The 22,638-nt window shown below is 36.1% G+C and overlaps 1 protein-coding gene across 1 annotated transcript; it reads left to right on the plus strand.

Moving 5' to 3' along the window:
- The first annotated feature begins 744 nt into the window (after positions 1–744).
- LOC132565139 (glutathione hydrolase 1 proenzyme-like) lies at positions 745–22,358 on the plus strand. Its single transcript, XM_060229751.1, has 16 exons — positions 745–879; positions 3,239–3,395; positions 3,681–3,783; positions 5,188–5,339; positions 5,764–5,884; positions 8,324–8,391; positions 8,996–9,069; positions 9,988–10,190; positions 11,094–11,187; positions 13,068–13,198; positions 13,810–13,904; positions 14,342–14,479; positions 14,726–14,840; positions 16,522–16,648; positions 19,408–19,521; positions 20,099–22,358. Exons 1-16 carry the CDS (start codon positions 834–836, stop codon positions 20,263–20,265), a joined length of 1,905 nt encoding a protein of 634 aa, XP_060085734.1. The 5' UTR covers positions 745–833; the 3' UTR covers positions 20,266–22,358.
- Positions 22,359–22,638: the final 280 nt, after the last annotated feature.

Raw genomic sequence — 22,638 nt, forward strand, 5'->3', positions numbered from 1 at the left:
CCATACAGTGGTACATAAGTGTGGTGTTAAGTTTTAATCATTCTGTTGAAAGCATATGGTAGGTATATCTTATATGATGATAAAGTTCTTCCGAATTAAGATGTTAAATTAGTGCATCTGCGAAGGTGACAAGCCTCTAAAATACACACAAATCCGTGCTTGGTCCTTCGTGTGTATAATGATTATACAGTTCCCGGCAAAAAGACCCAGTTGTAACTGGCTATTGGTGGGTGCTGTACAAAATACCTATGCGGTTGTGCAAGTATTTTGTGTCGAATTATGATAATCAGAGATGGAGCCCTAATGTGTCCCTTACAGCGCCTTAGGTATGAGCCCGAGTTTCCATCACCCTCACCCATCAAATGTTGTGTTTGTCCACGTGTATATGATGTGGAGTTTTGTTGTAAACTAGGACTAGTGTATGTTTATAGTTTTAACAGCGAGCAACCGCTCGGAACGCCGGGGACACATTAAGCAACTTGTTAAAAACATCTAATTGATATAAATATCCGTTAAAGTTATTAATGGTATTTTCGGGTAAAGTTGGTTTTGATAAACTTAATTAATCGTCAGTAATAAATGGAAATATGTATAAACAAAGGAATTACGAAACGTTTACTTAACGTTGGTCAAAGAGAGATCAAGTCCAACTCAAATGGTACTTTCCGCATTTTTGTATTTCGATTCTACGTTTAGAATGCAATCATTGAATAATAACTTCCGGTTTACGTTGACAGGCATAGGGTACCTTGCCGTAGAACGAGCATCTGTTCATTGACTCCATTCCATCCAGTGCTGAATTGATTGTAAAGTCCCTTAAATATTCAAAAGAAATGGCCGAAGAAGGTAGTTTTGGCGGCGGTGCGTTCACCGTGGATGGTATGTATAATTTCTGCATGACATACTGTTAGCAGTCTGTCGCACAGGTACCCGAGAACTGGATTAATTAATTGATTAACTAAAAAACGACAGTTTATTGACAAGTACCTTTCGTCTATATAGTGTGAAATACGGAAAGTATGTTGATTTATTACCTGTGATGGATTCAACATACGACCGTAGCATGTGTTGTTTGAATACACATTTATCGATGATTCGATAGTGACCGCTAGAACGAAGGTGGGCGAAAAAATTGTCTGAGAAACGATTGGGATCCCCCTACGAGGTAGCGGCGGTTGAATTCGAAATGTTCTTACTTTTCCGTATTTTACACTATAATTAATCCAGTTCTAGGGTACCTGTGGTATGTCGCTGTAAATTGGTGGCTTGGTTCCTTGCTCTTTTGTAATTTTCGAGATTTTCATTCATGTTAAAAAAATGTACCTCCTTACTTATACTTTTCTTTTTCAATTGCTGTTTTGTTCATCCATGGGTTTCGAGGTTCAATTCAACAATATGTTCATGAAATTATTGAAGAAATAATCATCCTTTTGATGAAACTAAACAGTTAGTTGACTCTGGAAATTTAATTATTCAAAATGTATAGTTTTGCACAATTGTTTTTACCCTCATTACTATCTTATTTGGAGGTAAAAACTAATTACTCTGCATGTCTTAGCATCTCTTTGGAAAGAGAGTTTCTGGGTTCACATGACAAGATTCACGAAAATGTATGGGTTTATGGGCCTTTCATACTGGACGAGTAGATAAAGGTATTATTGAGAACAGTTCTGGTTGTGGAATGTCTATGTTAGACTCAATGTCAACACCACATCCAGTAGGAGAGTCTAACTCAGTAGTTCTAGAAAACACATCAGATTGAGCAGACTCTATATTAACACATCCAAGTGCAGAATCTATTGCCGTAGATTTACCAAACGCGTCAGAATGAGCAGGTTCTGATTTTGTTGCCAGCTCAGATGCAGAGGTCTGAGCATCTACTTCAGTAGATACTTCATAGCGCAAGTCTCCAATAGTGTCATTGCCACTAGAAAAAGTAAGTTCTGACTTTGTCAATGAAGAAGTTTGTGGGGTCTGGGGCACGAACATATGCCATTTTAAGCCAATTTATGTGGACGGGCTTAGATTGAAACTTTCCAGATTCCTTGATTGTCAATGAGATCATTTGTGGACTGAGCACCTTGTGAACGACATAGGGACCTGTGTATTTGGGCAGTAGCTTTTGACCCTTTCCTGTAGGTTGACTTGACATATAAACATAATCACCAGCGACAAGGTCCAACGCTATTGCATGTTTGTGCCTGCTTTTTTGAACAGCATCATACATTTCTGTTCTGACAGTCTGTAAACGTTCAATATGCTGTTGTATGTAAGAGTGGCAATCTGGAGGAAGACCAGAGAAGTCTGTATCCGCAATGTTAGAGAGAGGGAACTTTGGTCTCTGTCCATACATTAACTCAAATGGTGAATATTTAGTACTACCATTAACAGAATTGTTCATGGCAAACACAATAGCAGGTATTACATCTTTCCTACTTTTCCCATGTGTGATAAAAGGTGTCATTTGCTCCGCTAGAGTTCACAGGATCCCAAGCAATGGTGTACAAAACATGGTGTAAATTGTTGGGAAACGGCAAGTAGTCGACAAACCTCAACAGAACACTTAGACAGAAATTCTGTTCCTTGGTCCTATCAAAGAGTCATATACACCAAAAATGAGTAAAGAGTTCAAAAAGGCACTGGCTAACTGTTAACACATCCTTTGTTGGGAATTAGCAAAACAAACAAGTATCAAGTAAACAAATCCACCATGGTAAAACGTTTCCCTTTGCTGATTTAGGGAGTACTTTGTATCAATCACAATATTTACACTAGGCTTTCAATGTTTTGGTGTACAGTATACCTGGCCCCACTTGTATAAAACATCTCAACTTGAGATTTCCTCAAGTCGAGATTTTCCTCAGCTGATATCTCCTTGAAAATATCTTGTATGAAAATTCCTCAAGGAATTTCAGGACATCCTAGCCGATGCCTTCCTCCTGTTCCTTGAGAAAATTTTATTTAGTTGTTTTTGAGGAGATATCAGCTGAGGAAATTCTCGACTAGAGGAAATCTCAAGTTGAGATGTTTTATACAAGTGGGGCCAGTACACATATAAATTTGTACACAATAAAACCATTTCACCATCGGAAAGACGGACTTGATTACCGATGATGGCAAAGATGAAAGTTTAATTCAATAGGAAAGAAAGCTTGGGCAAATGTTTCCCTGTACACAGAATTATAAAGTTATTTATGTTGAACACTTGTCTCTGATATTGTACATTGGTTTTATACAGGAGATAAGGATGATTTGATTGGAGAAACACAACGTCCTATTGGAAAAGGAGGCCATTTGTTGCAAACCAGTAACAGCTTCACAAGTGAAGGCAGTCACAAAAATGAAGCTTCGCCTCTACACAAAACAAAGCAGATACTCCAGTCTGGCAAGGAGATGTAAGTTATGTTGGATGAACAATCTATTTCTAATCGTGAAGGGGGAGATGAATTTTCATGACGTGAAGAAAATTTATGCATTAATTCATCATTGTTTTATTTCTTTTATAACTGATTATGTGTTAAAATCTGATCCCCCGAAATAAATAGCTGGTATGTTTAATTATGAATCGTAATTCATCATAGCGAGAGATATTTAGTATTTTCAATAACAAATTCTGGTATATAATGTTTGAATTTAAACTCGCCCTACATTTAAACTGTTTCTTTTTCTGTTTTGTTTAGATCTCAGTCACGAGGCTTGAAGATAATTGTCATATGTGCTGTCCTCTTTGCCATCATTATAACCATTGCTCTTATCTTGTCAATTGTGTTTGGAGAGCCACAGGTAATTATATTAACATTCATTGATAAAATCCTTAACAGCCATAAAACTAGTGTAAACAATTAACAAATATGTTGATCATTTGAAGAGACTGTCCCAGTCACCTGTTTCAGCGGCCACAATAATTCAGAAAGTATTGACCAAGGCAAACTTGTACAAAGATCTGAGATGTGTTTGTGATTGTCAGAAAGCTGATAAAAGAACTGATTTCTTGTCATGGTTGTGTACATGAACAACATTCTTAACTCTTATCGCTCAGGATGGCATGCAACAAGTCTTGATATGCTGTCCAGTGAAGTAGCCACACGCTGCTACAAGGAAACTGGCCTCAAAAAGACCCTGGCTGTTGACATGGCAACTAACTCAAACAATATTTCAATAATATTGTTCCAATAACCAGTTATTCCTGGGGTAGATTATTTAGACCCCAAATAGTATAATGTATGCATGATGCTTATTATGCTCCTTGAAAGGAAAGCATATAGTCGCAGCTTTGTTCGTCCATCCTTAAACAATTTTTGTTATGGCTATTTCTTCAGAAGTAAAAGATGAATCTCTCTCAAATTGAATAAGTAGGTTCCCCTTGACCCCTAGTCGTTCCTGTTTGATTTTGGGACTGATTAAAAAAACAAAATGGTTTCCAGGTGGCCATCTTGGATTTTTCAATGAAGTTTGTTATTCCTATTTCTTTAGAAGTATGTGATGTATCTTTCTTAAATTTCATATGAAGGTTCTCCTAGGTCTCTAGTTGTGCCCATTTGATTTTGAGACTGATCAGAACAACAAAACGACTGAAAAGGCAGTCATATTTGATTGTGACTTTGAAAAATTGTTAATGCTTGTTTTTTAGGAGTACTTTCTAGTTGTGCCTGTTTGATTTTGGGATTGATAAAAAAAATGGCCAACAGTAGGCCATCTTGGATTTTGGCTTTGTAAGTTTGTTATTGTTATTTCTTGAGAACTACAGTATAGATCTTTCTCAAATTTTATATATAGGTTCCTTTTGATCTCTAATTGTGCCAATCTAATTCTGGGACAGATCAGAAAAACAAAATAGCAGACAGGAAGCCGTCTTGGATTTGCCTAGTAAAGATTGTTATTGCAATTTCTTAAGAATTACTAAATGGATATCTCTCAAATTTCATCATATGTTCCCTTTGGTCTGACCTTGTGCTTGTCTGATTTTGGGACTGATCAGAAGAAACAAAATGGCTTAGGTAAAAATTGTCATCACTATTTAAATTTTCAAGTGTCTTATCATAAAGAGCAAAAACATAGTAGAGACAAGAAGGGGAAAAACCAACTTTCATTGGGCATATAAAGATCAAACAATGGTGGGCGACAAGATCTCTTTGGGATCTCTTGTTAAGGTTCTCTGACTTACAGTTAATTTTATTTAATTGACAGGTGGGTGGTAATGCTGGTGTAGCAGCCGATGTTCCCATATGCTCAGATATGGGTAGAGATATTCTTCAAGATGGAGGTAATGCTGTGGATGCCATGGTTACCACCATGCTCTGTGTAGGAGTAGTGGATGCACAAAGCTCTGGATTAGGAGGGTAGGTTGTGAACATATTCAGATTTCAGTGTATTTGGATTCCATTTTTCACATTTTCCCTTCAACTCTTAACTAGAAAGCAATATTAGCATCAGAAAAAATATATTAATGATATACAACATGAGGAGGTGCTAAAAGCTTTAAGAAGATAAGTGGGCAAAAATAACCCTTCTCTTTAGAAGGCATAACAAAGGAATCTCGCCACTGAGGTTTCTGTGTCTCATCCTCAAGCTAGGCAAAACTTTTTTCAGTCAATCAAAAACCATTTTGGTATTCCTGTTGAAACTGGAGATAAAAGTTGTTTTCCAGTTGGGAAATACTATTTTAACTACGATTTGGAGTGTTATTTTATGAAAGAAAGTCTCACTATAATTATGACAGTAAAACACTTCCACTTAATACATATGTAAATCTACTCTTTTCAGAGGCGGCTTTATGCTTATCCATGACCATAAGACTCATGAGTCATCAGTGATAGACTTTCGTGAGATGGCACCAGCAACAGCTAGTCCTGACATGTATCAAGGCACAGAGCAATCTTTGGTGGTATGATCTTGTACCTTATGTTACTGCTACACAATACATGTGCTGTTGCTTCAAATGATCTCCCTTAAAAATATTTGTGATTACCGTAAATTTGCAGGTATATTGCACACTTGGGTACGTTTTTGGGGTCAGATTGAAAAAAAAATTGTATATAGAACAATTTATTTTTATTTATTATTTTTTTAGCCCACCATCTATTCAAATAGATGGTGGGTTATTCAAATCGCCCTGCGTCCGTGGTCCGTGGTCCGTCCGTCCGTGGTCCGTCCGTCTGTAAACAATTCTTGTTACCGCTATTTCTGGAAAAGTACTGGATGGATCTTTCTCAAATTTCATATGCAGGTTCCCCTTGGTCCCTAGTTGTGCGTTGTACCTTTTTTGGACTGATTCGCATTCAAGATGGTCGACAGGTGGCCATCTTGGATTTTGGAAGTAAAAGTTTGTTACCGCTATTTCTGGAAAAGTACTGGATGGATCTTTCTCAAATTTCATATGCAGTTTCCCCTTGGTCCCTAGTTGTGCATTGTACCTTTTTTGGACTGATTCGAATTCAAGATGGCAGACAGGCAGCTATCTTGGATTTTGGAAGAAAAAAGTTTGTTACCGCTATTTCTGAGAAAGTACTGGATGGATCTTCCTCAAATTTCATATGCAGTTTCCCCTTGGTCCCTAGTTGTGCATTGTACCTTTTTTGGACTGATTCGAATTCAAGATGGCCGACAGGCAACCATCTTGGATTTTGGAAGTAAAAGTTTGTTACTGCTATTTCTTGGAAAGTACTGGATGGATGTTCCTCAAATTTCATATGCAGTTTCCACTTAGTCCCTAGTTGTGCATTGTACCTTTTTTGGACTGATTCGAATTCAAGATGGCTGACAGGTGGCCATCTTGGATTTTGGATGTAAAAGTTTGTTACTGCTATTTCTTGGAAAGTACTGGATTGATCTTTCTCAAATTCCATATGCAGGTTCCCCTTGGTCCCTAGTTGTGCGTTGTACCTATTTTGGACTGATTCGAATTCAAGATGGTCGACAGGTGGCCATCTTGGATTTTGGATGTAAAAGTTTGTTACCGCTATTTCTGGAAAAGTCCTGGATGGATCTTTCTCAAATTTCATATGCAGGTTCCCTTTGGTTCCAAGTTGTGCATTATACCTTTTCGGACTGATCTGAAATCAAGATGGTTGACAGGCAGCCATCTTGAATTTTGAGAGTAAAATCTTGTTACTGCTATATCTGAGGAAGTCCAGGATGGATCCTTCTGATATTTCATAGATATTGGTTTCCCTTGGTCCCTAGTTGTGCATTGTACCTTTTTTGGACTGATTTGAAATCAAGGTGGCCCACAGGTAGCCATCTTGGATGTCGTCAGTAATACAGCACAAGCATATTGTCCATTATCCACCTGTAACTGACTGCTATCTAATAATACTTTGGGATCTTTTTCAAATGATATTTGCTAATAGGTGCTTAATAAAAATATCTTGTGCCATCATTGAGTACATTCAATGAAGACCAGTTCATGAACATTTACAACACCTGTAACAAACAAAAAAAAATCTTCAAGAACTGAAAACAGATCCTCAAATGGTGGGCGCCAAGATCCCGCTGGTATCCCTTGTTATATTTATATTATTGATTAATGGTTACTGCGGTACAGCAGTTGATGTTTTGATCCATCGATAAATAGGAAACCACGAGCGTGACCCTAACAGATTTAATTATCTGATGTAAAAAAATTTACAGAGGTGCCTGACTTAACCATGTTTTTAAAAATGTTTCAAAATTTGATGAAAACGTTCCATGGCTAAGGCACACCAAAATTGTAAATTATATGGTCTCCAACCCCAAGGGGCTGAAAAAGCATGACCAAAAAGGGTCAAATCGATTGAAACTTCAAAATTCTTCTTTTTAAATCCCAGGTATGATAGAGTCAAGAACTTTACCAAAATTATACATTAATTTCATGACCCCAGGGATCACACATGCCCTGTTCAGGTGAAATTTACTGTAGTTTATATTATTTGGTTATATTTGATTTGAAACTCGCTTAGAATTATTAGTATTAGCTGACAGTTCAATGAGATGCACATATTGACAGCAAATGAGCCCAGAGGTTAAAGGGCAGAGTCAAAAGGGGGTCAGATTGACTGAATTTTCAAAAATCTTTTTCTCAATACCCAGATAATGAAGAACCAAATACTCATTGTGGATAGAAGCATCTTATGGTGCTTTATAAAATTGTAAATTTCATGACCTCAGGGTCTCACATTTCCCCTTGGGGAGGGGATAAAATTTACTATATTTTATATAAGAAAATGACATTTTTGAGCATGATTTTGTTTATTTTCTCTCAGAAATCATTCAAACTTGGTTAGATTTTTAGCCCACTGGAAAAACAAAATGGCTGCAATACAGTATTTGTTATGTACATCTACAGGGTGGTCTGGCTGTCGGAGTCCCTGGAGAATTAAAGGGCATGCAGACGGCCCACAACAAGTATGGAAAGTAAGTGTTCATCATTTCACATCATCTAACATAAGTTTTCATTTGATATATGATGTATGAAACATGACTAAGAATTTTAGATTTTAGCAACCTTTGCCAAATTAGAATGAAAAATTTGGAATGAGTTTCAAAAACCACACATCAATGGGAACATATTTAAGATTCTTATGTCACATGACTGATTATTCCGGTATTTATAATTATTGGAAACTGTCATTTCCACATTAAATTTGGAGTCATGTCAGCTCTATATCTTTGGTCTCCATGGTTACATGACAATACATTTAGAATATTTTCACTGAATAACAAGGTAATCATATGATGAGTTAAGTATATTTGTAATGTATAATATTTGTTAGATAATCTGTGAACTTATATATATGCTGTACTTATCTCCAATTCAAATGAGGTGTTAATTCAGTATCTTTAGGTTGAATTTCTAAACTTTTGACCAATTGAAATGACCCTCAAAATAACCCAGGCCTGTGGACGGACCCAGGTATAATGTTTGTGTTTTAAATTTTGTTACAAATTATTTATTCAATATTTTTTCTGATTTGCTCGTTGCTTTTGTTAATATTATATCAAATCTTCTTCCTATTAGGTTATCATGGAAAAAGGTGATCCAGCCCGCAGCAGATCTCGCCAGGAATGGATTTAAAGTGACACCCAGCATGGGTAAGTCTGTTCTGTTTGTGATTATATATACAGATTTGATTACCATATTAAACAGAATATAAACTGCACTGGTATATAAGCTGCAGAGCCAATTTTTAACATTTTTTTCTGATTTGATCCACATATAGCAACACCGCGAATATAAGCCGCACCCTTTCTTACAAAGTGGTAGCTGTTCTGTTGACGAAAGTTCGTTGATAATGTGGTAACGGTTATATTGATCAAAGTTTGTTGATAATGTGGTAACGGTTATATTGATCAAAGTTCGTAGATAATGTGGTAACGGTTATATTGATCAAAGTTTGTTGATAATGTGGTAACGGTTATATTGATCAAAGTTCGTAGATAATGTGGTAACGGTTATATTGATCAAAGTTCGTAGATAATGTGGTAACGGTTATATTGATCAAAGTTCGTAGATAATGTGGTAACGGTTATATTGATCAAAGTTTGTTGATATAAGAGACAACGAAAGGTCATTTATCATGTACTTGTCAAAAACTTGGTACCAACGTCTCATACTGGTGTACTGGTTTAAATCACTATTTTTTTGTTCTTTCTGGAAACTTGACATGTTACAACAACCAAACTTGTCAGAGTGCAAGGTTATGCAGGTCAATACTGCTTATGATATTCCTCAACAAAATGGCCTTTCTGAAATACCAAACAGTTTGGAACCAATTTCCAGAGGACATGCTTCATAATTTTTCTTTTTTTTATTTTGCCAATTTTTTTTCGTCCACATGTATGCCTCATTGGTATATAAGCCGCACATCTGACTGTCGAGGACGAAAAATGTGATTAATAACCTGAAAAATACAGTATTTTTGTACCAGTTTCAACTTGATAAATTTTTTGAATGTGTATTCGTTACAAAGGCAGTTAGTCATGTTTTTCATGTAATTTCTTGATTTGCAGCAAAAGTTTTCACAGAGGGAAAAGTGAAAAAGGCAGAATTTAAAGGAATGATGGAAGATATATACTTAGATGAGAATGGGGACTTTGTTCAACAGGGAACACAAATCTCTCGTCCACAGTTGGCTGACACACTGGACATCATTGCAGAGCATGGTGCAGACGCCTTCTACAATGGGCAGCTCTCCAAATCAATCATTGATGCGGTATGCTAATTGTACCTTATCATATACATTAATTTTGTGTTAACTATAGGTGGGGCCAAAAATATGTCAAATTGACTGAAATTTCAAGGATTTTCTCAATAACCAGATATAATAAAATTTATAAAAAATTGTTCATGGATGAAAGATTTGATATGGGTAAATTTCAGTTTTGATTGTAATTCCTTTTTATTCAAACTTGGTTTGAAGCCTTAGCATGGAACAGCAATTAGTGTTATGCTCAGTTTACAGTCTGTGTATATTGTAGTTAAAGCAATCTTACGTTTTGTAACAAAATCATTTCTATGACATGTTATAAGAGGCATTGTTACTCAGGTGTTCATCTGTAAGATCTCTTCAGAATACATGTTAAAAGGCAAGTGGGTCTGTCTCCTAGGAGGAAGGGGGCCTAGTATATAGTGTTCACTTAGTTTGTGTGCCTGTACATGTCAATCAGTGTTTAAATGCACCTAGGATAGCCTTTTGTACACCTTATTTCATCAAGTCCTTAACAAATTCGATTCATACTCACACCATCACCATCATACCATCAAGGTCAACACTTGATTAGATTTTGGTGGTCATTGGTAAAGGTCAAAGGTCAGTCTTCACTACTTTGATTCGTGGGTGAAGGTATGTCTATGTGAATCCCAGCTAAATTTGTTTTTATTTTTCTACCAAGTCAGTTGCCTATGTAATAATTTTCTCCATTCATTAATTGAAAAACAGATTTCACATATCTTAGAGTTTTTATTTTCATCATCATGAGAATGTGAGTGTATCGCTAAAATGATGATCTACAATTATTCTAATTGATGCTAATATCAGATAACTGTTTTGGACATGGTGTATTTTGTGATTTTAAAGTCACCTAAATTATTTCATAGTTTTTGATGTATTTCACAGGTGTCCAAGGCCACACCCCCAGGAATTATGACGTTAGAAGATCTCAAAAACTATGATGTTGTGATCAGGAGAGCTGTCCAAACTACATACAATGGTGAATTCCTTGATTTCTCCTTGCTTTTCAGAATTTTCTTATTCCATTGATTTGATTTCATTTTCAACTTCATGTCACTAATACATGTGTCACCAACTTACCTTATTCTGTCAGATCAACATAATTCATCATTTATTGGCATTATCAAGACCTGTTTGAATCATGAAAAATGCTGGAATCACCTTATAATTTGTTATTTTTGGTTAGAATTGAAAAATTTTGAATCTAATATTACTTTCAAAATGATATGTGATGAGGATAAAATACAAATATATAACTCATTGTAAGACCTTTTTCCTTGATGAATGACCCTTTAAAACATTCTGTCACCCTTGATTTTGAAGGGCTATAACCAAATATCAGATGACTAGACATTGGTGACACTGTGATACTTATATTTTATTGTATACTGATATGGAAAATAAGGATAGTGACCAACATTACAGAGAAGATTACAGAGGAGCAACACTCAACTTCAAAACCAGTGCTACAAATTGTTATGCGTCTTTCAAGATTTGTTAAGAGTTACATCAAAGGATCAAGCTGATCTTTTCATTTATCCAAAAAGTGTCAAACATGGAACCCTCAATTTTACCATTAGATGTTCTAGGGGTACAGAGAGCAGTAGTAAGTGTTACCCCTAGATGATATAGGAAGGTTGCAGAGGTACAGAGAGCAGTAGTAAGTGTTACCCCTGGATGATATAGGAAGGTTCCAGGGGTACAGAGAGCAGTAGTAAGTGTTACCCCTAGATGATATAGGAAGGTTCCAGGGGTACAGAGAGCAGTAGTAAGTGTTACCCATGGATGATATAGGAAGGTTCCAGGGGTACAGAGAGCAGTAGTAAGTGTTACCCATGGATGATATAGGAAGGTTCCAGGGGTGCAGAGAGCAGTAGTAAGTGTTACCCATGGATGATATAGGAAGGTTGCAGGGGTACAGAGAGCAGTAGTAAGTGTAACCCCTAGATGATATAGGAAGGTTCCAGGGGTACAGAGAGCAGTAGTAAGTGTAACCCCTGGATGATATAGGAAGGTTGCAGGGGTACAGAGAGCAGTAGTAAGTGTAACCCCTGGATGATATAGGAAGGTTGCAGGGGTACAGAGAGCAGTAGTAAGTGTAACCCCTGGATGATATAGGAAGGTTGCAGGGGTACAGAGAGCAGTAGTAAGTGTAACCCCTGGATGATATAGGAAGGTTCCAGGGGTACAGAGAGCAGTAGTAAGTGTTACCCATGGATGATATAGGAAGGTTCCAGGGGTGCAGAGAGCAGTAGTAAGTGTTACCCATGGATGATATAGGAAGGTTGCAAGGGTGCAAAGAGCAGTAGTAAGTGTAACCCCTGGATGATATAGGAAGGTTCCAGGGGTACAGAAAGCAATAGTAAGTGTAACCCATGGATGATATAGGAAGGTTCCAGGGGTGCAGAAAGCAGTAGTGAGTGTTACCCCTGGATGATATAGGAAGGTTGCAGGGGTACAGAGAGCATTAGTAAGTGTAACCCCTGGATGATATAGGAAGGTTCCAGGGGTACAGAGAGCAGTAGTAAGTGTAACCCCTGGATGATATAGGAAGGTTCCAGTAAATGTAACCCCTGGATGATATAGGAAGGTTCCAAGTAAGTGTAACCCCTGGATGATATAGGAAGGTTCCAGGGGTACAGAGAGCAATAGTAAGTGTAACCCCTGGATGATATAGGAAGGTTCCAGGGGTACAAAGTGTGATAGTTAGCATAACTCATGAGTATTGAGGATAAATGATCTACTGGTCATTTGTTTTAGATTATTCTATTCATTGTGTTTGAATCTTTTTTTTTCTCACAAAGTTAACAAGATTTAGTATATACTAGTTTATAATGTTGATAATATATCTGTTGACAGGTCACACATTACTCTCTACTCCTGCTCCAGCCTCAGGATCTGTTCTACTGTTCATCATGAATGTTTTAGAAGGATTCAAGTTTACAAAGGCAGACAAAAATAGAGTACAGACCTTCCATAGAATCATAGAGGTATAATCCAGGAACAGATTTGTTACATTTGGATTCTGTGACTTTTTCACTCTCTTATCTGTGAACACAATCAAAGATTTTATTTTATTCTTTTTCGTTTTCTTTGTTTCATTCATTTTATTTTTCTTCTCTGTTTTTAAATAGTTTATTGCTGAGTTGTTTGGTGTTTTTAGCGGCTTCTTCACCAAATAAAGTTCTTTTAACAACTGTATTTCTGTATACTTGTCAACTTTCATCTCAATGATGATCAACCTACTATAATACACATTTAAAGTATTTGTAGAGGATTGGCATAAAACAGGGTATGGCGATGGTTTTGAGAATTGGTGATAATTCCATCAAGGATCTGTCTGTATCTTTGTAGTCAACAAATCCTAACTTATCTATAAATAAAATATGTAAAACAGGTGCTTGGTTATTCATCCCAATATTTTTGCTCAGGTTTTTGTTATTAGCCATCATCAGTATAGAGATTCAAAATGGGAATTTCATTTTCAAGTCCTGTTAAAACTTACCGTTTAAGTCTCTTCTGAAAAGCTGTTTTATTTCATTGATATTTAATTGAAATTACATATTTGTAAACACTCGTTGATATCTTCTTGTTTATCCAGACATTAAAGTTTGCATTTGAAAAACAACAACAGTTAGGTGACCCAGACAAAGACACTACAGGGCAGGTGAAGAATGTAACAGATTTCTTAAACAGGTAAAACTGATTGTAGTGTAACTAACCAAAATCAGTCATGTCAAAATCAAACATAAGCTTTTTCTAACTACGTTGTCTGTGTCCAAATCAAGCATCTTCCTTTCACATCTCAGATGATACCACAGTATTCAAATTTAGATCATGATTATGCCAAACATTTTTTAAGAGGTAAGACTGACTGAAACTCAAACTGCACATACTGGTCATATCAGAATCTTTATTTGACATGGTAAATTATAGATATCACAGGGAACACCAAAAATTAGATTTAGCTCATTGACAGTATTGGAAAAGTAAAATTGATTTTATTATTGCACTCACTAGAACAGCTTTGTATTATTTAGCCCCAAAAAAATCCTGTTATTGTTCATGACAGTGTTTACAGCTATCTTCGAATGTTTCTTCTAAGGATTTTGTTATTTCGTTTTTTTTCACAGCAAAGCTGAAGCAAGTTATATACGTAGTCTTATTTTGAATGTAACCAAGGATGAAACAGGACAGTTTAATAAGCTTGACAAAGGCACTTCCCATATCTCCATTATTGATGCTCAGGAACTCATGGTCTCCGTAACAACGTAAGTATAACTACAAAATTGTTATCTTAAATTGACAATTGGTGTTGAATCCTTACCTTTCCAGCAGTGATAGGTGAACTTTATAAATGTCTCGCCCCTTGTGTGTTCGCAGTATACTTATATACCTAAATTTGTTGTTACTGTCCTGATGTGCCCACATAGTACTAAATGTGTTAGACTCATATATTTTTGTGACATACTACTGAGCATTATACTTAGAGGAATATTTGCCTTTTGTGTTGACAGCACTGTGAATCAGTGGTTTGGATCAAGAGTGATGACATCAACTGGCATCTTACTCAATGACCAAATGGCAGACTTCTTTGTACCAACACCAGGCTCTACACAGACTCAGAACCAGGTAAGGTCAAGGTCAAACACCAGGTTCCACACAGAAATTAAGGTCAAAGTCAGACACCAGGATCCACATTGACTCAGAACCAGGTAAGGTCAAAGTCAGACACCAGGTTCCACATAGAAGAAATTAAGGTCAGAGTCAAACACCAGGATCCACATTTACTCAGAACCATGTAAGGTGGAGGTCAAAAAACAGATTCAGCACAGAATCAAATTATGGTAATGTCAAGTATGAAAAAGCAGTCTCCACACAGACTCTGAACTGAGTAAGTTCATATTCAAACACCTTGCTGTACTCTGACTTAGAACAAGGTAAGGTTAAAGTCAAACACCAGCCTCCAAACAGACTCAGATCCAGATAAGGTCAAGGTCACAAACAAGATGCACTCAGACTCAGAACCAGGTAAGTTCGAGGTCAATCACTAGGATTCACAGAGACACAAAACCAGGTAAGGTCAAAGTCAAAACAAGGTTCTACACAGACTCAGAACTAGACAAGATCAAGGCCAATCTCCAGGATCAACACAGCCACTGAACCAGGTAAGTTCAAAGTCAATCACTAGGATCCACAGAGACCCTGAAAGAGGTAGGTCAAAATCAGTTACCATGGTCCACACAGTCTAAGCACCACGAAGATAGAGGTCAAAACCAAGTTTCTCACAAATTCTGAACCAAGTAAGTTTTAAGGTCAAAGACCAGGTTCCACACAGACACTGAACTTGGTAAGTTCAAAGTGTATCTCTTGGATCCACAGAGACTCTGAACCAGGTAAGGTCAAGATCAGTCACCAGGTTCCACACAGGTGCAGAACCTGGTAAGATCAAGGTCAAAACCAGGTTTTACACAGACCCTGAACCAGGTGAGTTCAAGGTCAAACACCAGACTGCTGTCATAGTCAACTAGATAACTCCAAAATGGTTATAAGTGTAAAGCTGACAACAGAACTAAGTAAGGACAAAACACAGGCACAGAAATTAGCAATGATAAAACAGACACAGAACCAAGTAAGGAAAAAACATTGGCATATAACCAAGTTAGGACAAAACATAGCCATAGAACCATTTAAGGACAAAACATAGACACAGGAATAAGTAAGGACAAAACATAGGCACAGAACCAAATAAGGATAAAAACATTGGCATTGAACCAGGTTAGGGCTAAACATAGGCACAGAACCAGGTTAGGGCTAAACATAGGTGCAGAACCAGGTTAGGGCTAAACATAGGCGCAGAACCAGGTTAGGGCTAAACATAGGCGCAGAACCAGGTTAGGGCTAAACATAGGCGCAGAACCAGGTTAGGGCTAAACATAGGCGCAGAACCAGGTCAGGGCTAAACATAGGCGCAGAACCAGGTCAGGGCTAAACATAGGCACAGATCAAAATTGGGACAAAGTCTTTCTCTGAGGCTCTACATGTAAACAAGCCCAGTTAGGTTAAAGGAAATATTTGAATCCTAGTCATGGACCTGGAGGTGAAATGCTGGCTGGATATACAGACACAAACCATGCAAAATCAACTTCTGAACCTCTCCCACACACTGAACAGGAAACTAACCTCAAAGGCTCCACTACGACACAGATCAGAGTAAGGTCTTATTCAAGCTAGCAGGCTTGTTTTTAGAGTCTTAAATATTTACAACATATACCATCGTAATGTTTTAACATTCATCCTCTTTTTCTTCCAGCTAAATGCTATAGGGCCTGGGAAACGTCCACTATCCAACATGGCTCCTGCTATTCTACTAAACGAAGATCGGCCATGTTCACTTCGTATGGTTGTAGGAGCTGCTAATGGATCCCGCATCATTTCAGGTAGATATTGATGTAGAACTTCACTACAGAGGCATAATATTCTAAGTTTATACACAACATAAGAAAAGCCATAGTTAGGGTTTACATACTATTTATTATTTAAAACACTACATAACAAGATTGTCATAAGAAATACATTTGGCTCTTCTTTGGGGCTACTCACCATGTGTATACCTTATTAAAACATTCACATAACACATTAACTTCCTAATAATTTAACCTGATCCGAAACTTAAATGATAACATGTTATCCGATTGAACATGTAAAATTTAGTTATTATCTAAATGGGGAAAAGAATTTCCTGAAATTCTATTGGCCTTAATAAAAAATGTAACCTTATCTAAATGGGGAAAAGAATTTCCTGAAATTCTATTGGCCTTAATCAAAAATGTAACCTGGAACAGGTTATGAGACCAAACCCTGGAACATGGTGCAAGCCCCTGGAACAGGGTAAAATCTTAATCAACTATTTAACCTGGAACAGGTTATGGGACAAAACCCTGGAACAGGGTAAAATCTTAATCAACTATTTAACCTGGAACAGGTTATGGGATCAAACCTTGGAACAGGGAAAAATCTTAATCAACCACATATCCTGGAACAGGTTATGGGATCAAACCTTGGAACAGGGAAAAATCTTAATCTACGATGTAACCTGGAACAAGTTATGGTACAAGACCCTGGAACAGGGTAAAATCTTAATCAACCATTTAACCTGGAACAGGTTATGGGACCAAACCCTGGAACAGGGTAATATCTTAATCAACTATTTAACCTGGAACAGGTTATGGGACCAAACCCTGGAACAGGGTAATATCTTAATCAACCACATATCCTGGAACAGGTTATGGGATCAAACCTTGGAACAGGAAAAATCTTAATCTACGATGTAACCTGGAACAAGTTATGGTACAAGACCCTGGAACAGGGTAAAATCTTAATCAACCATTTAACCTGGAACAGGTTATGGGACCAAACCCTGGAACAGGGTAAAATCTTAATCAACCACATATCCTGGAACAGGTTATGAGACCGAACCCTGGAACAGGGTAAACTCTTAATCTACGATATAACCTGGAACAGGTTATGAGACCGAACCCCGGAACAGGGTAAATTCTTAATCTACGATGTAACCTGAAACAAGTTATGGTACAAGACCCTGGAACAGGGTAAAATCTTAATCAACTATTTAACCTGGAACAGGTTATGGGACCAAACCCTGGAACAGGGTAAACTCTGAATCAACAATGTAACTTTGACTAGGTAAGTGACTAACAAACCCTGAAACAGGATAAATTTTTTAAACAACCCTGTTACGTGGAACAAATGTAAGTGACTAAATCCTGAAACGGGGTATAAAACTTAAACAATGTAACCTATAAACAGCTTATGTGACTAAAATAATACATAATTAAATTTGTAACATACCAGGTAAACACTCACACAAATACATATGCAAAAAAGATTGGGAATAGCCATCAACAAAAACATGATGAGTAGCCCAAATACATGTTCTTAACAAAATGTAAAATTAAACAATGGCTTTGAAAATACTAAGAAATATATACAAAGCAAGGGTGATGTATGGGGATGGTGGGTGGGAAAGTTTTATAACTGTCCAATGCCACTAAAAAACCTGCCCACGTGCTGCTTCTCTCTACACTTTCAACACTTTTCTCTCTCTTACAAACAACTGCTCTCATTGGTTGATTTTGATCACGTGAACTTATACGTCATACTAAATTTAGACACCCTACATAAATGTAAACAAACTAATATCTACCGTCAGTAATAAGTCTGTACTAATAACCTACATCAATTTATAACCTATACACCCATGCTTACACACACCAGCCAGCAAATAAGGATGACGATATGTTGTGTATAAACTCAAATTAAATAAATTTCCATTTTATACACAACATAAGAAATGCCATAGTTAGGGTTTACATACTATTTATTATTCAAAACACTACATAACAAGATTGTCATAAGAAATACATTTGGCTCTTCTTTGGGGCTACTCACCATGTGTATACCTTATTAAAACATTCACATAACACATTAACTTCCTAATGATTTAAACTGATCCGAAACTTAAATGATAACATGTTATCCGATTGAACATGTAAAATTTAGTTATTATCTAAATGGGGAAAAGAATTTCCTGAAATTCTATTGGCCAAACGAATGAATTTTTGCTATGTGTACAGCAACAGTGAGTGAGAGCCCCAAGAAGATAGAAACCAGGGATGTATGATATCTCCCTCAAAAGCTGAAAGAACATAATGTTTACACACCCAGTCATGTCACGATATGTTTGTAAATATAAAATAAACATATGATATATGATTTATTGTAACTTTAACTCTATTCACAATATAGATCTTAAAACAATTGTCATTTCACAATCACAATTTGCTCCTTCCAATGCCCCTTCACACTTATATATCAATTTTGCTATGCTAGAACATGGGCTGGTTCCTTATCACTACAGCTATTGTTTTGTTTTAAGAATCTTCCATCTTTTGAACTGACTTTAAAACAGTGTAATTTTCTCTAACAAGTATGACTGGTTGATATAGGACTGTAATTTTAAGGTCATTCTTAAAATGACAGGTTAACACAAACTTCTAGACAATGACCTATATATATTTCATTCTGATCATAAAAAAAAACAAAATATATGATATGTATTTGTTTCCTTGAAGAGTTTTAGTTTCAGAATTAATTTAAGTGTTGAAATTATTCTCTGTAGGTGTTGTGGAAACACTCTTGAATGTTGTATCATTTGGAGAGAGCAACCTGACAAAGGCAATTTTTGCACCCAGGATCCACTATGACGCTATATCCCGTGACACAGAATATGAACGTAAGTGCCAAATTGTAAACCACCATCCTCAATACTTCACTTTTGCTCACTGCAGCTTGGGAGCATTTCTTGGCAAAACTGATGGCACAAGCAAAATTAACTGATTGGTCTAAAGCAGGTTTCATGAGAAAAAAAAATGGACCAATCATGAACTGATGTTCTCCATTGAAGATTGTGAACGAGTGACACCCAACTTCAGAGCCATACAGTGAACAAACGGTTATGTAACCTCGCGATTTGTTTGATGTATATCAAAGGATCAAACTAGATCAGCAAGATGTCACACATTGAACTATCAATTTTGCCATGAAATGTTCCAGGGGTGTAGAGAGTGATAGCAAAATCTGCTGGAGTATTGAGGATGGTAAACCCCCTTTGAAGCTTATTTCATTTATATTAGGTCTTTCTTCAAATGTCATATAGTAAAAGTGTAGCATTAGGAATGTTGACAAGTCAAGCTATGTTGTGTCTTGTTCATTGATATAAGTTTATATATTGATTTGTTTGAAGGGAAGTCTTATTCTACTGTTGTAAACAGAGTTCTGTTTCCATAATTTTATGTTTCTTATGTTTTTAGCTGGTTTCCCAGAGAGTATAGTAAAAGGCTTGTCAGAGGATCATGGGCACAAAATGGTGCGTACTGTGGAAGGAATCAACATTGTACAAGCTGTGTCAAAAGTCAACAATACCTTACAGGCAGTTTCCGATCCGAGGAAGTGGGGACGTGCAGCCACACTGGAGTAATATGTATCTCCCTTGTCAAAATTCATTATTTTGGAAATCCAAGTTTTCTTCTCTGCCATTGGAATATGCTTTGCTGGCAAATATCAGAATCTTTTTGCACCAACTATGTGCCAATTTTAGTTGCAAAAAATCACTGAATTGGCTGATCATGAGCCAGAACATATTCCAATCATAAAGGGAAGCTGTGTATGTGAAGAGAAGAAATCTTTGAATTCAAAAATGAACACAAATGATGTTGTCTGTTCTTTAAAGTGCAATAAAACAATACTTTTATAATATGATACAAATAATATACTGTAATGTATAATGAAAAATGTTGATTTTAGTTATCAGTTCTCTTTCAAATATTTGATCACAAATTTAGAATTTGATGTAGAAAAAGTTAAAATACACCATCAATGTGTAGTGTACCAATGTTAGGGCCCACAACCACTTAATTACAGAGTTAGTGCTCAATGTTGAAATTTTGTGTCTAGAGAATTACTTTTCCTGCATTTAAACTTGGATATTGAAATGTGATGTATACAAAGTCATGTAAAAGGTGCATCACAGCAAAGTCTGGGTCCATGACCCCTCAGTACATTGTTATTGTCATTTGTTATAATTTTGTGTAATAAGCATAGCTTTTCTTTCACCAAAACTAGGAACATGTAACTTGGTGTATGCATCAGTCATATTAAGAGAATGTGCAGTATAAAAAATTCAGTGTGTGCAACCCCTTAATTAAAGAATTATGGTCTTTTGTTAAAATTTTGTGTTTAATACATTTTTATGGGGCATTGATTGGTTTCAATGGTACTCTTGTTTGAGTAAAGAATCAGACTTTATATTAATTGGAACAGGACTGTATGTATATACATATTTAACGAAGCAGTGGTGTCTCATTGAATAGGTAGACTTTATTGTTATTCCACTGAATGTTGTTTTTTGGTTGATATGATGGTTGTCAGTATAAAGTGAAATGTGATATTGTTTTCTAGCTTACTTAGCTTATTCATTGTGATATTGGTGTATATTGTGGTATCAATTGAGATAAGAATTATTTTATGAATGTTAGTTAAATATGAAACAGTTGTGGAAGTTTTTTCTAGTGAAGTTCTTAGATATGACAGTTTGGTGTTTATTGTTTAATTCAGGTTTGTTTATATTTCTGAGTTTATAAGTTGTAGAACTTTTCTAAAGTGAAGTTCTGTCAATATTCAACATAGATGAAAAACCTCACTGACATATGTTATTGGTAAAGTACAACTCTCTACTTTGAGTGAGGTAAAGGTTTATGTAATAATAAACATCTGCATTTTTAGTTTTTATGGAAATACATGTACTTATGGACAGTTATTAGATTTTCGAAGAAATTATGATGAATTTTTTCCACCTTTTCTGGATCCCAGTTTGAGACTTCTTTGCCTCACTCTAGGATGAAAGACTGTAATAAACATTGTATGATGTTGTTGATGTTGCACCAATAATCAAATGATACCACATCATCCATGCGGTTATTTCACACATGGCAAGCAGGGTAAGAGAAAATAATTACCGGTATTTACCCCTTTGCAGGTGGATCTCAACCCTTGGGGAAAGATTATTAGTTGCCAAAACTTTGTGTTTGCAACTTAAAAATCTTCCTCTTTGGAATGATGTTCCCTTACCTCACCTTGAAGAGGCAGATAGATTCTATTCATCATCATTCATTATCCAGCATGTCAGTTGCAAAAATCTGAGAAACTTTTCATTTATTTTTCTGCATAAAAAAATGTATAATATGTTCAATATTTCTGAATGAGCTAAAGTTTAAACTTACTATTTGATAAAACACTTGTATTACATTTCACAGATTTGTCATGTCTAATTTTATGATAAATACATCCATCTCTAAATGCGATCTTTAATAGGAATGAATCTCATGCTGCCTTCACTATGCTCATAACATTCCTAAAAGGGTGTTTGATAGTGTTTTTAAATGCTTTACTTATAAATAATTCCATTCAATGTAACATTCCATATTGTCAGATTGAGGAATGACTGTATTTCAGTAAGTTGAGAATGAAACCATTTAGTGTACTTTTTTTCATTAAATTATATTATTTTATAAACTGGTCTTCTGTTGTGTCTTCTCAATTCTTTCTAAAATTCTAAATCTAAAGTTGTTAAAGATCAATAAATCTTTCTTTGTGCCTCATTACAAACTGAGAAAATCATATATATGGTATGCGGTGCACAAGAACAAGGTTTTGAGCACAAAATCTCGTCAGTTAAATTATAAGGCATTTAGTGTCATTCTATAATATCAATTGGCTGCATTCTATTTTTGACAAAATTTAGTATTATGGTATAGAAATGTCTATGTAAAGGCTTTGCAGTGTGTAGTATGTG

This window comes from Ylistrum balloti, unplaced genomic scaffold (genome assembly GCF_031769215.1).
Source record: "Ylistrum balloti isolate Yb309-2 unplaced genomic scaffold, AGI_CSIRO_Ybal_v1 Utg369696, whole genome shotgun sequence".
NCBI lineage: Eukaryota > Metazoa > Mollusca > Bivalvia > Pectinida > Pectinidae > Ylistrum > Ylistrum balloti.